Source organism: Perna viridis, chromosome 6 (genome assembly GCF_037379345.1).
Source record: "Perna viridis isolate PV_CMFRI_1.1 ecotype Kerala chromosome 6, ASM3737934v1, whole genome shotgun sequence".
In the NCBI taxonomy this organism is placed as follows: Eukaryota; Metazoa; Mollusca; class Bivalvia; order Mytilida; family Mytilidae; genus Perna; species Perna viridis.
In genome coordinates, this window is record NC_142450.1 from 2,119,405 (window position 1) to 2,134,819 (window position 15,415).

General features: G+C 31.8%; 1 protein-coding gene across 9 annotated transcripts in view; it reads left to right on the forward strand.

Annotated features, from left to right (window-relative positions):
* LOC148613191 (uncharacterized) overlaps positions 1–15,415 on the forward strand; it is a 164,652-nt gene that overhangs the window by 129,311 nt on the left and 19,926 nt on the right. For all 9 annotated transcript variants that reach the window (XM_088586413.1, XM_088586414.1, XM_088586420.1 and 6 more), the window contains one exon: positions 15,311–15,341. In XM_088586413.1, coding sequence (XP_088442539.1) covers positions 15,311–15,341 — 31 coding nt within the window. The remainder of the gene's footprint in view (positions 1–15,310; positions 15,342–15,415) is intronic.

The window sequence follows — 15,415 nt, forward strand, 5'->3', positions numbered from 1 at the left end:
ATAAGACTTCAATCCTGGGATCAGTCGATGTTGACATTGAAGGTTCATTGCTAGAACTTAAGATAGATAATCGCAAATGTCAGCCTTAATTATTTTAGTTGTAAGTAAAAATTATCTTTATTCTGAGCTAAAGTTAAGTTATGATAGAATTTCTAACATACTAGAAAGATATGATGTTTTTTACCTCTTTGTTCTGAGCTACATTCAATTTTCATTATTTGTAAGCTGAACTCTGAACATTATTGCATTTTAGATATGTATTTGTAGTGAGATATCTTTTACTAGAACTGAGATATTTTATTATACCAACACTGTCAAGATGGAGTACATATTGACAGTGGTGTCATTCCTTCCTTCCTTTCTTCAGTTACATGGTAAGTCATTCTCTTTTACTCCTCCTATTTCACTGAACGGGAATTGAATGTAACTTTTGCAGAATCTTGATTACACTTCTCATAGTGCACCTCCTTTTTAAGATTTTGATCCAAATCAATATGGAGGTCAAAAAGTGCCTGTTATTGAGGGGGGGGGGACACATTCTGACTGTTTTTCTAGTTTTTTTTAGTTTTTTTTAATAATTTTCCAATTATTGAGGTGTTTTTAAATATAGTTAAATGGTTTTGAACCAACCATAAACTGGTAAAAGTAAGTTCCTGTTCCCATATATTCAATTCTTTTGATCCATTTATGTAATAATGTCATACAATCCCATGAAGATATAACCCAAGCCTCAACATGTATATATGCCTTTTATGTGAAGTATTCAAATTAAATTAGAAGTCTGCTCAGTAGGAAATGTACAGTTTATGACATTCTTGCATTAAATTAGGGAATAACTGATATTGTCCTGTCTAAAAATCATGCAGGGTTTACAGAAAAATCCCTAATTTAAGTTGGTCCTAATAGAAATTCTCTTCAAATAATTTTCAGCAATATATGTATAACCAGAAACATATTTAGTTCACTTTTGAATTATATTGCAGGCAATTATTAGGCCAAATGAAAAATGTTTTTTTGTTTGTATTTGTTTTGTACAAAGTTTAGTTCACTTCCAAGTTGAAGTTGTCATTTTTCATAATTTAGTATTACCTTAAACCTCAATATGAACTCAAATTCTGTGTTTCAATCCCAGTATCCTGTTACCATCATGCTGTAACCATGTAATGGTAGGGATAGCTATGTGTCCAGAAAAACAAAATCAACACATACAAAAAACGGAAATAAATAGAAAACTAGGGTTGGTCAGTTTTTTATTTGCTATTTAATTTTTAGTAACATAGCAATGGGGGACAAAAATAGCTTTATATTGAGAGAATGATACTTTTCTTGAGTTTCATATACTAACTAAAGTATATGTGTGGTAAAACAGCCAGTCCTAGGAGGTTGGTCTTAGTGGCTAAATTGAAACTATTAGTATTAGTTCATTCTATGTATCGCATTGTATTTGTAGGTTTGCTAATTCTAAGATCAAATAGTGGAAAGTGTTTTTCTCTTGATCAGAAAATATTTTCAAATATACATTATCTTTATAAAGAACAATACTTAATTCTGCATGGAAGATATCTGTGTGGTATGGTAACTATTTGGACAGTTCATAATGCAATATTGTAAAATATAAATGACTCAAATATTTATGATCTAGACAGTTTAAAGACCCAATGTCAATGAAATTTTATTGATTACAGATATTTATTAGATATTGTAATTTCAATAAATCAGTAAGAGGTATACAGATCTAATCTCTTCCTAGTTTTTTTTGTATTTGATTACAGGTTGTCATAACTTCTTAAAACATATTGAACAAAGATTGTCCTTAGATCCTACTTCTATGCAGGCATTGGCCAATCAAAATGGTTGAAATTGAGGAGTTACTTCCATTGGTTAGATTTATACCACTTTTAACTTTTTGGCCAAATTTCACCTCTTGAAAATCTAGTTAATGTATGATAAATGTTGATCAGGTGGGCGGGGAAATTATTTTTGTAACACTATTCTCAGCAACCATTAATTGCAGCCTTTTGATATTTGGTATCTGGTATCAGCAATTGGTCCCATATCATAGGATTCAACATCAAGCTTATGGACATCTACTTCCATTTTAAAGAAATCCAGCCATTTTTGTCTTTGACCAATTTTTTTCTCTTTCTTCAATAATTCAGTTTCAGGTATATTGTTCTAATTTCTCCCAAGTTCTCTGCAGTATTTGGTTTGAGGTGGTGCATACTCTTGTAATACCCAAGATTGTCCTAAAATCCTACTTCAACTCTGACATTGCCCAATTGACATAGTTGATATTGACGAGTAACTTTGGTTGGTTGATTTTGTACAATTTTTTTTATAAAGACTGATAAAAGCTTATTACTGTTTGTATATGACAGTTTTGGTGGCTGTCTTGTGTTGGTTTCTTAGTAAAATTCAGGGGCTGTGAACTAGCTTAATCAGGTATAAAATGGAAGTAGATAGTGAATATAAAATCCTGCACTCCTAGCAGATCATGTGAAAATTTTTGAAAAACACAAATCAAGCGCACCTTCAATGCCAAACTTTCAAATACAGAAACATTTAATAATCTTTGGCCTCTAATAATAAAATATAAAATCAGGACTGCAGTTGCTTTAACCACTTGATGAATTTCTTCTACAGTTTTGGTAAAAAATCTGTAATTAATTTCACAAAAAAAAATTGTTAATGTAAAATGTATGGTAGATTTCTCAAAATGTTGATAATTAATATAAATTGAATTTGGTGGATTTCATTTAAATATATTTATAATAAAAAGTTTAATATTCTGATGAGAATTTGCCATATAGCAAAATATAACGACTAAAAATTTTGTACCCACAATCATAAGTTTTAACTGTATATAGACAAAGTGTACTCCTAAATTGGAGGTAATATTGGAAAAAATCACCAAGTTTCCTTTTCTCTTTCCTGTGCATTAAGTAACATACCCTTTTATTACTCATTAACTTCTCAAAACAGAGATACAGCTGTGTAATGTTGTAAACAAATTCAGATTTCCACCCTAAAATGTTTTCTGAGCTAAGGATAGGGATAAACATACATGTTCACAATCATTTGAAATGGCAACGAAAATGTCAAATGGACACAGTTGATTTTTACATTTCAGATTTAACAACATATGTATGTTATTACTGTTACAGTAATATCAAAGGTCACTAATTCTCCCTTACAAAAGTATGTAAATCCTATACCTGGGTCTGGGACTAAAGAATTGAAACACTGGTTTATTGAAGTTTTGTTGGACTTGTTCTCAAGTTGTCATCTGGAAAGACAGACAGACTGGCAAACATGCTGACTGTCATTGCCTTCATGATTTATAACTTACAAGTACATCTGACCTTTGACTTTTAAATTGTGGCTAGGTTCATGATTCAATTTATCCCTTGTTTATTGTGATTTAGGAAGAAAATAGTAAACTATTGATATGAGACAAACTTACAAGGTTTGTAGATAAACATTGATTAAATTTAGAATTAGTTTTATAACTATTTGGAATGCAGATTTTTATTTTTTTCTTGGTTTAAGTTTTCAATTTAAAATGTTCAATAAAAGACTTGGTTTGTATGTGTACAATTAAAATTCAGGTTCACATTGGCAAAGATATGTTTATTCATGTATGAATGCAGGGTTGTGTTGTTGCTGAAGTCATTCTGAAGTTGATTGTGAAATACCCCAACACACGAAATGAGGAGGTATGTGATAACCTCTGAAAAGTTGTGGGTCTGTCTGTCCCCCAGTGATTTTCAGATGAGAACTTAAAAAGGCTGTATAGTTATTAACACTTCCAGTACTGACTTTCATTTGACTGCATGTTCCTAATGCTGAACTATATGTTCGCACGAGCTGTTTCCTGGCTGGACTTATTTTTGACGTGTGCTCACTACAACACGTTTCTAAACTTTGAAGGACGAGTAATAATATTTGACGTCGATTAGTGGTTTGAAATTTTAGGGACTTACTGAAAATTGTCAATTTACATCAGACAACCAACAGGAAAGTCGAACTTTTACGCAATTTCAGTATAAGAGACTTGAGTTCAAAGTCTAAGCATAGGTTGAAAAAGTTGACACATGTTTATCAAGTACGATTGTTTTCTGGTCCCTGTTATCCCCCTAATATCGCCATGTTCATTTACAAAATGAACTTCCAAAGTTTAACATGATGTAAAAACTATTTTTGCTTCATCGGAAGGAATATAATCTTAATGTAACGCCCAAAATTCTGAAGAAATGTCGAGAGAAACCCGACAAGATAATCGACGCCATTTTTTGGTCGTGTAAACATAGAAAGAAAGATAACTCAGCTTAATTTTGACGAACGACCACATGCGGTTACCTTAATTACATGTGCTGTCTTGACTAATATTATTGTTCAGTATTGAATGAATAAACTGAAAATTTATCGTTGATATAAGATGATATCTGGATATAACTTGCAATAAGGAAAAGTTAAAATTAAATTCATTACTTAGTTATTGATTATAATTTTACCATATTAAAATTTTGTGTATAGCATATTTTCAGAGACCTTTAATTACAGGTCTGTAATGTTTTTCTATCATTGTGATTATTCTTTATTCTCTCTAAAACACCCAAAAAACATGATATTCTGTTTTTTTGTTTTTTTTCTCTCTCCCCTTAGGTTTTTGTTAGGGCTTTTTTCAGGAGTTGATAGCTTTGAATAGTCATTCAATAAAATATTATAGGGAACAAACATAAAAATTTCAATACATAAACTTACTTGCCTTTCTAAAATTTAGCTTGTATATTGTAGTGTTTTTTTTCCTGCAGGTGCCTGATAATAGCTGTCATCATAGGATGTATAATCCTGTCTTTGTAGTGTAAAAATTAAACAAACATTAAACTCCAAAATTGCTAATTGAAAGATCAATTAAAGTTTCAAACAACAAAGTCAACATTAAAGATGCATTGTACTAGGATTTCCTGGTATGGAAGATGGTAAAACAATCAGGGAGACATAAATGTTTTCCACAGTATATTCAACTATACTTGGTTTGTTTCCTTTTGTCTTATTGGTTGGACTGTACTCTCACATGACACACATGGCACCAGCTTTTTGTTTGGAAGGTTCCTTGTAGATGTCTCTGTAAAAGACAAGCTTCCACTGGCACTAGTGATGGACGTCCCATACGTACTGACCCCCCTGTGTACCCACCAATCAACCCTTCTGCAACAGCTTTAGTTAAATCCAAGAAGATCAATGATCCTCTGTGTGGTCCTCAGTAATCCCCTAAGATTTTACTTGACTGTACCACAGGCACCAGTGATTTTCAAATAAATCATTTAGTAAAGCTGGTGTTGTAAAAAAAAAATTATCAATATAAACATGGAGTCCCTGCCCTAGGACTCCAGCTCCTTCTAAGCATGATTTGACAACATGATTGGAAAGACCATTAGCTGTCCCATCAGTTCTACCACTGTATACTTAGCAGAACAAAAAATATCCAGTGTCAGCTTTTGCTAAAGCCCACATTTTGATTCCCCATTTTGTAGATTTTGCTGGCATGTATTGTTTGAAGGATGACCTTCCTTTAAAAGGAACTATTACTTCATAATGGGTACATACTGATCAACTGTCTTGTCTACAAATTTGTTTATGATAGCATTGACTTTATATGATACAGAAAAATTTGCATCTTCAGGCTGAGGAGCCAGATTGTTATCTGAGAAGTGCAGTTACTCTAATATTGTTATAAACCTGTCCCTTTTCATAGTTTTCCCAAAAAAGGGGGTTTCAATTAATACGTCTGTAGAACAGTAAGATTTAATATCTGGCTTAACATTTATTCCCATTAAGAAACATAAACCAAGAAATGCTTTCATCTCAGGGATGGTGAGAGTCAACCATGGAGATTTATTTTTATCAGGATTTTCATTGATTTTAATTTTGGCAAACTTGTCGGTTTCTTGCTAGACGAATTGTAAAGGTAATAGTAAGAAGGAGAAGTCAGATGGGTTTCTATCTGCACCTATTACTTTTGTTGGGCCAGTATTCCCACGGGGGAGAAATAAATGAGGCAATCCCCTTCATAATATTGGAAGCCATTGTGCCACCCATCATCATTTACAACTTGATTGCCTTGAACATGGTCACCTCTGTCACCAAAAAGGGGGTCATAATCATTATCCTCATCAGAATCTATTAAATTACTATTTATTCTATTAAAAAAATTGTCTGTCATTATACCGCTGAACTGCAGCATTGATTTCATGCGAAAATTCTTCCAACTCAAAATCATCATCTGACAATTCCATTTTTGGAACTGTCAACAAACGATTATACTACATGTTTATGTAATTTTTACTATGGACCACCTTTTTAACCCAAATTGTTTTAATTGGTCAGACAAAAATAGAATTTACCTAATATGGCAAATGACCTACTAAGTCTTTGGAAAGTTCACAGACGAATATTTCTGGCGCTAGATGAAACGAAAGACTGACTACCCACTCAGTATCAGAAAGTACCGGTATAAAGTCTTTTTTCATTCGTTAATTTTTCTTTTTTTTTGTTAAAGTTTGATAGCTGAAATGAAATTAGTACTGTGTTCCAAAAGCTATCGGGTAATTCAAAGAAAAAACTATTTTTTCATGTCCATGATATAAGCACATGTCGGGCAAGTTGTAAATATGGCAGCTTGACGTAGCTTTAAAACGAAAGTAGAGTTAAAACCACTCATACATGGCTTAAACGTTCAATTAATTAAATGAAAATTTAATATATAACAAATATATTTTTAACAATTAGTATGGAACAATGAAATGAAGTATGTACGAAAACTTCATTAAAAAATTTCTTATTTTACTTATTTCATGATGCCTTTGGGCATCATACAGCCATAGCTAGGTGATGCCTTCAGGCATCATGCGGCTTGAATGGGTTAAGTATCATAAAATACAGATCAAGTTTGATCAGATTATTTATACTAAAGTTATGGTCATTTTAAGTTTTTTTCCCCAAAAAAAATGTTTTTGGAATAATTTAATGTCCATTAAGATGCCCTATTTTTACTACATCGGAACATTTATGGCTTTTTGCCAATTTAACTTTTTAGGAGTTCGTAAACTTTGTAAGGCCAAATGAAATTATTTGGTAGAGTCTCATCCCCTCCTACCCCTAAAAAGATGACGAAATAGAAATAAAAATTGGGTTGGGAATTTCAAAATCAGGATTTTTTTTTTTTTTTTTTTTTTTTTGCATCAGTTTCTAGTATTGAGATACTATAAAACACAAATCTTTCATTTGCCAGGTGACTTTAAAACAATGTTTCTTCTCTGAAACTGCTGTGGCTATAGATTTAGAACATTTCTACCTGTACACTTCAACTAGCTCAAACTAAGCTAGCAAATATCTGGTAAGAAATGAAAAATAAAAATGAAAATCCTCCCCATATTTTTTGTGAAGGTTGGATTAGATTTTCTATTTAAGAAGGTAGACCTAGTGTTAGGGACACAACTCAATGATACTTGTATCATATTCAATTTCACCAAAGCCTTTTCAAGCTTGCATTTTAAACGGAATGAAATAAATCCAAGTTACTTCAATGCTTACATGAGATTGATGTAAAATGCTGAATACAAATGTTCCAATGATTTGTAAGATTTGTGTCCCTTACCTTAAGACAATCTCCTTAAGTATACTTGGCCTAAACCTAATTTGGTGGCTAGCAGGTTTCTGAAAATTGTGTGTAGGAAATAAATGATTATTGGGTATTGATTAGTGAAACTGTCATTTTGTGATTTGGAGATAATATGGTTAAACTTTTCAAGCAATATTTATAGTAAAGTTGAGATATCAGAAAATGTTTGGATTCAGAACCATCAGACTGAGCGTGAAGTTAGTAATCATCCATTAAACAAATGGACAGAAGTGTATATCTCCAGTAGAGCATCTTTTAAGTAGCAGTCTTTGTAAGAATCATGCATTCTATGTAGTTTTTATCTCCCCTATGAACATTGGTTATATGAAAATCAAATGTTACTTTCTGTTTACTATAACATTTTAAACAAAATATCAAAAATAAAAATATGTATGCTTTCCAACCATGAATCACATTTTGCATGATTCTTATGTGGAGTACTGCTTAAATGAATTTTTTTATACAGTTTATCAGTTTATCTTGAAGATGTAGTCACAGTTTGATTAACTAAAAAAATTACTTAAATGAGTTCCCTTCATATATTTACCAGTATGTCTAATAATGAATATCATGTGGAAGAAATTTTTTTGTGATTCAGAATCAAAATTTATATAGAAAAACAGTGCAACCATTAACAACTGAAATAAAAAGGTAACTCAACTGTAAAGCAATTAGTATCAATTATGCTGTATATGATAAGTTGGTTTTTTATGAAGCATCCCCCTGGAATAAAACACCCATATCCTATTTTGTGATTCCAAGTGATAGGAAACACAGTTTTTAAGAAGGTTCATTTGAAGACCCAGGCAATGGATAGCACATGCCAAATTTTTGTCCCCTGCTGCAATACACAAGGACATAGAAAAAACATTGCCCATCCATGTATCTATTAGTCTCACTTCACTTAGTGGATTATGTTCAAATTTTGATGAATGTTAGTAACCATATGATTCAACAAATTTTTTCAGAGGTTCAAGGACTTCTTTGACGGTTGAATTTGTGCATGCTACACTATATAAAGAACACTTTTTGAACACTGCTTCTTTGAAATCACTCAAGGGATTTTGTTAAAATATTTTAGAATGGTTAGTCACCGTATGTAGTTGTTAATATTATTCAACAAATTTTACAGGAATGATTGGACTTTAGTGCCATAACTTTTTTTTTGTAGCAGTGGGGAACATATAGCTACACAGAACAATCTTGTATTTAAAAAAAAAACAAATTACACAGAAAACACTTACAACTTTAAAATAAAGGGAAATATCTCTTTTATCTGTTCAAAATTTAGTTCATTTGGTCGGAAACTTTGAACTAGAATACAAGTCATCCACTTTTGATGCAGAATTTGAAGTATCTCTGTACTCTTTGGCATCGTAATGAGTTTTAACTTCACATTGGAAGAAAACAATTCTTGGAATGAAACTTACTCTGTACTGCCAGTCTGTCAAGCAACTCCTGATTTTCCTAATTATTCCTGACTTTTCCAAATAATATTTACTGTTTATATTTCATAGTGTTATGCAAATAAAACTGAATGTATATTTTGAAGAATGATATTGTTTATTCATTGGTTGTTGTTTTACATTCAAATTGTGACTTTATGTATCCTTTACTAAGTATTTTAATCAAAGTGTTCTAACTTCTTTCAAAGTGTTGCTTCTCAAATTACTACATTTATAGAAAGCTTTTACTTAGAAGGGAGGACAGCGGCCCTTTTCATGGAATTTTGTATTATTACATTACTTTTTGTGTTAAACAAATTTTTGATATCTCCTGATTTTTAAGAAATTATTTCCTGATTTTCGAATTTTTTAGACCCAAGAAATGCTTGACAGACTGTACTGCCCGTAACCTGGAGTTTTGCCTGATTTCTACATAGACAGTCTCTTCAAGACATTTATGGTGCAGCAGCAGGTGCTGCAGTGAAATTTACCTTACTAATAGGAACAATTTGTCAACATAAACCACATGAATATAGTTTCAAATTAGATCCATACAAACTTGTTGGTACATCTATTCCTGTGTACACTTGGTTACATAAACATTTATTTAATGCTTGAACCATCTGTGATGTCTCTCCTCATCGATTGATGATGTTCATTCTCTTTGGTGCATCTTCCATCATTTAATTAATAGGTCTGAATTAATTAGATCTGAGATTTCATGCTGGAACCTTCTGTGATGTCCATGATATACATCATCCAGTTAATTAATTAGATCTGATATTGTAATTACATAGAATACATTTCTGACCAGCATGCCATAACTTACTGATAATTCAGAGGTTATCACCATATCTTATCCATGGTTCTTTGCTTACATAAGTTTTGGCTGATCTGAACATAGGGACACCTGTTTCAAAAGTGCATTATGCATTGTTTTTTTTTTGTTTTTTTGTTTTTTTTTTTGTAAATCTCTTAGATGATTTGAACAGATCTTCAGAGATTTGCAATTTGCTTGAATTCAAGAATGTTTGTTGGTCATGTTCAGTCATTTTTGTCAGATTTATGGACTCCTCTGATTTTATCCATTTCATAGGATAAATATTTTTTGCCCAGTGACCCACAGTTTTCTTTTCCTAATTTCATTAAACAGACCTTAGAATGTTATTAGGAAGTTTTTTATGAGATTCTTGTTATTATTTTTTTTAAGGTTTTATTAGACAAAATTTACGAAGACAAAACCTATGGAGAATCTAGAGAAATCCTTTTCTCGCCAAAATTTGAAATTTTTTTTATCTTGTTGTTTGTTCTAAAATGAAAGGTTTTTAAAATTTTCACAGCCCTTTGAAATCTTTGTTATTCTTAAACAGAGCAGCAAACATCCTTAATGAAACTTTTTTGCTCGACTGGAAACAGTTGGTGTTCAATTTACAAATATTCAAACCTTTGTTGCTGCAGTATACCAACAAGCAATAGATGAGTCCTGAAGATTGAAATGTACATCAAAGAAATGATATACTTATGTATGTTGTATAGTATTTATGCATGTTTTTTGTTTTTTGTTTTTTGTTGTTTTTTTTTTTTAAGGTGTTTTAAGTCTTAGTACATCATTTAACTTAGTACATACTGGTAGTTAAATATTGGGTTTACTTATCTCATTGTCAATGTTGGCATTTATGATACTATTTATACAGGGTTTATAGTTGACCATTCTGAGGCTGATGGCCCCACTCCTGTTGTAAATTATTTTCAGTTATTGTAAGCAGTAGAGAGCTACATAATAAGTAAAACTTCAGTGGAGACATTGTTATTGTATGTTAACTCCATACATCATCATATTAGGTCTGTCAGTCTAATGGATGCAGACATTGTCTTGTTACTTAGGGATTATTTCACATCAAGGGCCATATATTGTCTATAGTGTCCCAACAAGACATGATTGAAACCTATGAGGTTTAGTTATAGACCACAATGAATAGTGGGCGGCAGGATTTAGATCAATCTACCATGCTCTATAAACTTGAATATTTTACTTCATCTTGTAACTTGAGGATTTCTTTGGGTTGTGGGACGTATTGAATCACATAAGATAGTAAACATTGTGCAGTTTTTAATTCAATTTAAATATCACCACCTTATAATGGGATTTAAAATTATTTGTATTTTGGAGTTATTGATGAGCCTTGAAATAAGCCCCTTTGTATTTTATATCTGTGTTCTTTGGATTAATGTGGATGCATTTTGAGCTTTGAGAAAATTACATTTTAGCGAACAAGTAATTTTGTTCTTAGCATTGACAAATTTCACTGACTGCTTGTATTAGACAATTAAAGCTTTGTGTGTTTAGATATATTGTGCATTTGGAGTTTTCAAATAATTTTCTAGTGTACTAGTATAGGTACAGACTTGTGTTAGCATTGGAGAATTTCACTGACGGACAAAGCTTTCTGTGTTTAGATATATTGTGCATTTGGAGCTTTCAAATAATTTTCTAGTGTACTAGTATAGGTACAGACTTGTTTTAGCATTGGAGAATTTCACTGACGGACAAAGCTTTCTGTGTTTGGATATGCTTTCAGACAATTTTCTAGTGAACTACAAGTACTTGTACAAATATGAAAAAAGTTTTTGTGTACTTTTGGTATAACACAGATGTATATTGCGTATGGACCAATTTTCCAGAGGACAATTGACTACTGTTCCACATGTTATATAGACCTGTTTATGTGTAATGGTTTCCGTTCTATTTTAAGTGAACATATACGCTGACTGACATAACACTTCCTTATACATGCAATTTTAGTTGTCAGCTTCCTTATTCATTGAAGTACCCAGTCTACATAATGGTAGGAGGAGTGCAGAGAAATTATTGTTTTCAAGCACTAAAATGTGCGTAATAAAAGAAAGTTTAATCTATACATACAAAGCGATTTAGCCATAGTCTTTGCTACTGGCTGTATTGTGCTGTCCAGGACTTACCAGGACTTATTCTCAGTGGGTGCTTTGACACTGCAGTTTAAGTGCACTCAGGAATATCTATTATTTTGTACTGCATAGGGCATTCAGTGACTTTCTGAGACATGATATATAATCAATCTTCAATGGTGTTAAAGTTATTTCATGGTGTTCATTGATTCTCCTAAATATTGACCTCTTGAGAGTTTATCTAATGTGTCAATTGCATTTTAGAAGCTATTGATTTCTATGGACCTCCTTAGGTGTAAAGTCTATGAATTGAATTGCTTGCAGACATTCAGATGTATTATGGAGTCAAGTTGAATTACAGACTTCCATAGTTGTTGTGGAGCATTTTGGACAATCAGTTCAACTAGATATACTGCTGTTTGCTTCTAGAAGGAATGATTTATTGAAGTGACTGGTCAAAATCTTTGGATTATGTTCAGAAACTTACCAATTTGGAATTTGTAGTGTCTAATTACAATTGGCAGATGTTAAACTAGTGGACTAGGAAGGTATAGACAGCCAATGACATTAGAAAAGTTGGTACAGTTACTCTGATATCTTTGCCAGTGTTGGATGGAGCGGTTCAATTAATTTGACATTTATTTATTACTGATACTTGAGTATTTAGTGTGGGAAACAAAAGTTTTCAAATTTATACTTTAACATTTGTTTGTGATTTTCATTAGCATTTAAAATATTTGATAACAGCAGAAACTGCATTATGGCCGATAAGTTTCACAAAGTCGTGGTAGATGCTATAAAAAGGTAAGATTGAGTTTATTGTACTGACCATTCTCCTTAAACCTTAGAAACAGTGGCTTTTTCTTACATGTAGATAGAAATACTTCACTTTAATGGTTTTTATGTTTGAATTTTCTTTTAGCTCAGTTGGTAAGGCTTCTGCTTATGGAGTTAAACATTGTTGCAGATATTTCTCCGCTTGTTGATATTATTTTTTTGTTTTTATTTTATTTATTTTTTTGTTTTTTATCAAATGCTATATGCTCCATTATTTCATGTGCCAACTTACATTTGCAGTATGCTCTATGGGCTAACTCAACTGATACAGTAAAAATACTACAAGGCAACTTACAAATGTAATTTGCTTCCTAAGCAAACATGGATTAGACAGTATACTTTAAGCCAACTTAAAAATACATTGTTCGGAGTTATTATACTACGCGATACTGTATGCTATTAGTACATACCAACTTGGATTGTTGATAATTATGTTGGTGAGATTATTTATTTTACACAATTTGCAACTAGAAGTGTGTTTATTATTCCAAATGTTACTTGAATTCATGATGATATATTTTCAGTTATTTTACCCAAACTGGTAAATAAATCTCCAATGAAAATAGGCTTGGTATATGGTATTTATATGTTGTCAGTATGAAATATGCTTTTACCCATGAATGTCATTTTTTTTTTTACCTCCTTGGAAATGGATTTTTTTTTTTTTTTTAATGATCCATATTCTGCTTTGAGTCATTTCCACTCTTAGAGGAATTTTTCTTTTTCTCTTTTTAAAGCTATTTTAGGCAGGGATTAATAACGATGAACCCGCCTAAAATTGTGGAATTTTTTATTTTTTGCAAATTCTACTCCAAAACTTCTCCTGCCTCACTTGGCTAAGCATTTAGTTCTATCTATACCCCTGAAGCCCTGTATCCGCCCTTTGTTTGACTTAAGCCAGTGGACCACATTTCTATAAAGTTCTTAATTGGAAACTATATAATCCTTGTCACTAGTTATAATTATCTAAACATTAAAATAAGTTATTCTTCATTAAAACTTTCTTTTTAAAATCATGCTGAAAATACCATCATTTTAAAAATTATAGAAATAAGTACCAGGAAATGACCAAACTGTCCCATTTTTCCCAGAGCTTTTGAGACCTTGTGCATCCTGCTAATATTTTTTTTTTTTGCCTTGTTAGGCTCAATGAAAGGTCTTTGCCTTACTATAGAAAAGGCCATAGCTACGACCTTGTAGCACCATTTCTGTGTACCATCTTTTAGCTCATTTGTTGAAGTAGTAGTGTATAAATGAAAGGTTTGTATCTCCTTTAGTGTACTAATTGGACTGATATTTGATATGAATTTTACATGTTAAAATTGGTCATGTATTTCAGCAATGGTACTTCTGACTATGGTTTATACACTTTGTATGTGTTTAAAATTTTTATTGCTATTTTGTTTGAAATCCCTTTTATCATGCTATACGATAATTTTCAATCTCACACCAGTCAAGTGAGAATGAAAATTATTGCTAGTTTCTATGTCCTCATGTGACAAACAAGCAACAGCGTAGGAATATTTGATGACCCAAATAACCATCTGTTTGTTTACTGTGTATGAAATAATGGCTAACTTGTGGCAATATTTTCTATTCTACAATGGAAAATGATTAATACAGTAACTTACTCGATTAGAATGAATAAATCCCAAAATTATTTAACAAATTTTAAAAGTGATCATCATAGTTAACTGATTTTTTCAAAAATGTGTGTCATGTCTGCACAACATGTGACATCACGTAGCATGTCACTGAAAAATAGTGCCGAAAGGAAATTTTGCAGTTGCTTATAAAACTTACATATTTAGGTCAAGAAAACTGAAAATAAAAGAAAACTAGTACTGAAACATGACACAGCTTCAGACATGTTATCAGTTTGGTTTGACTTAGAGTCCAACTAAGACATGGATGTTCTGTCAACAGGTTTTTACCATCATCGTCGACAGTGAGAGCTGGTCTTTTAGCAATATGACTTTGTTGACTTATTGAGAAATTTGATTACTCGAAGTATTATTGGTCTTGGTGTGCCAATTTCATGGTTTTCGTGGGTAGCCTAGGGCAAACCGCAGAATTTTGTTCCCAACGAAAAGGAAATCTCCCTTTAATTTGTATGTTGCATATGTTAAAACAGTAAATTCAAGTAATTCAAACACGTAAATTATTCTGAATCCATGAAAATTGGTACACAGGAATAAAAGAACTTTCACAGATTTTTTTCCTATACCTTCAGCATGTTTAAGTGAGCCATATTTTCATCAGAATAGGCTGTCATTAGAACATTATTTTAGGTACTTTGTTACCCACACTACAGTGTTTTACCTTGAACAGTGTTTATATGCTTATTGAAGATACTTGTATGACAGTGAAGCTGGGCCAGAGTGTTTTATCTCATACTATTTTTTTTTTTTTTTTGCAGCATACACCAGTTAACAGATACGGAAGTCGAGGTAGGTGTAAGTTAAAGGAGAAGATTATGTTATTATTCAAATCATAAATATCCAAACCACTGTGCAAGTACTAT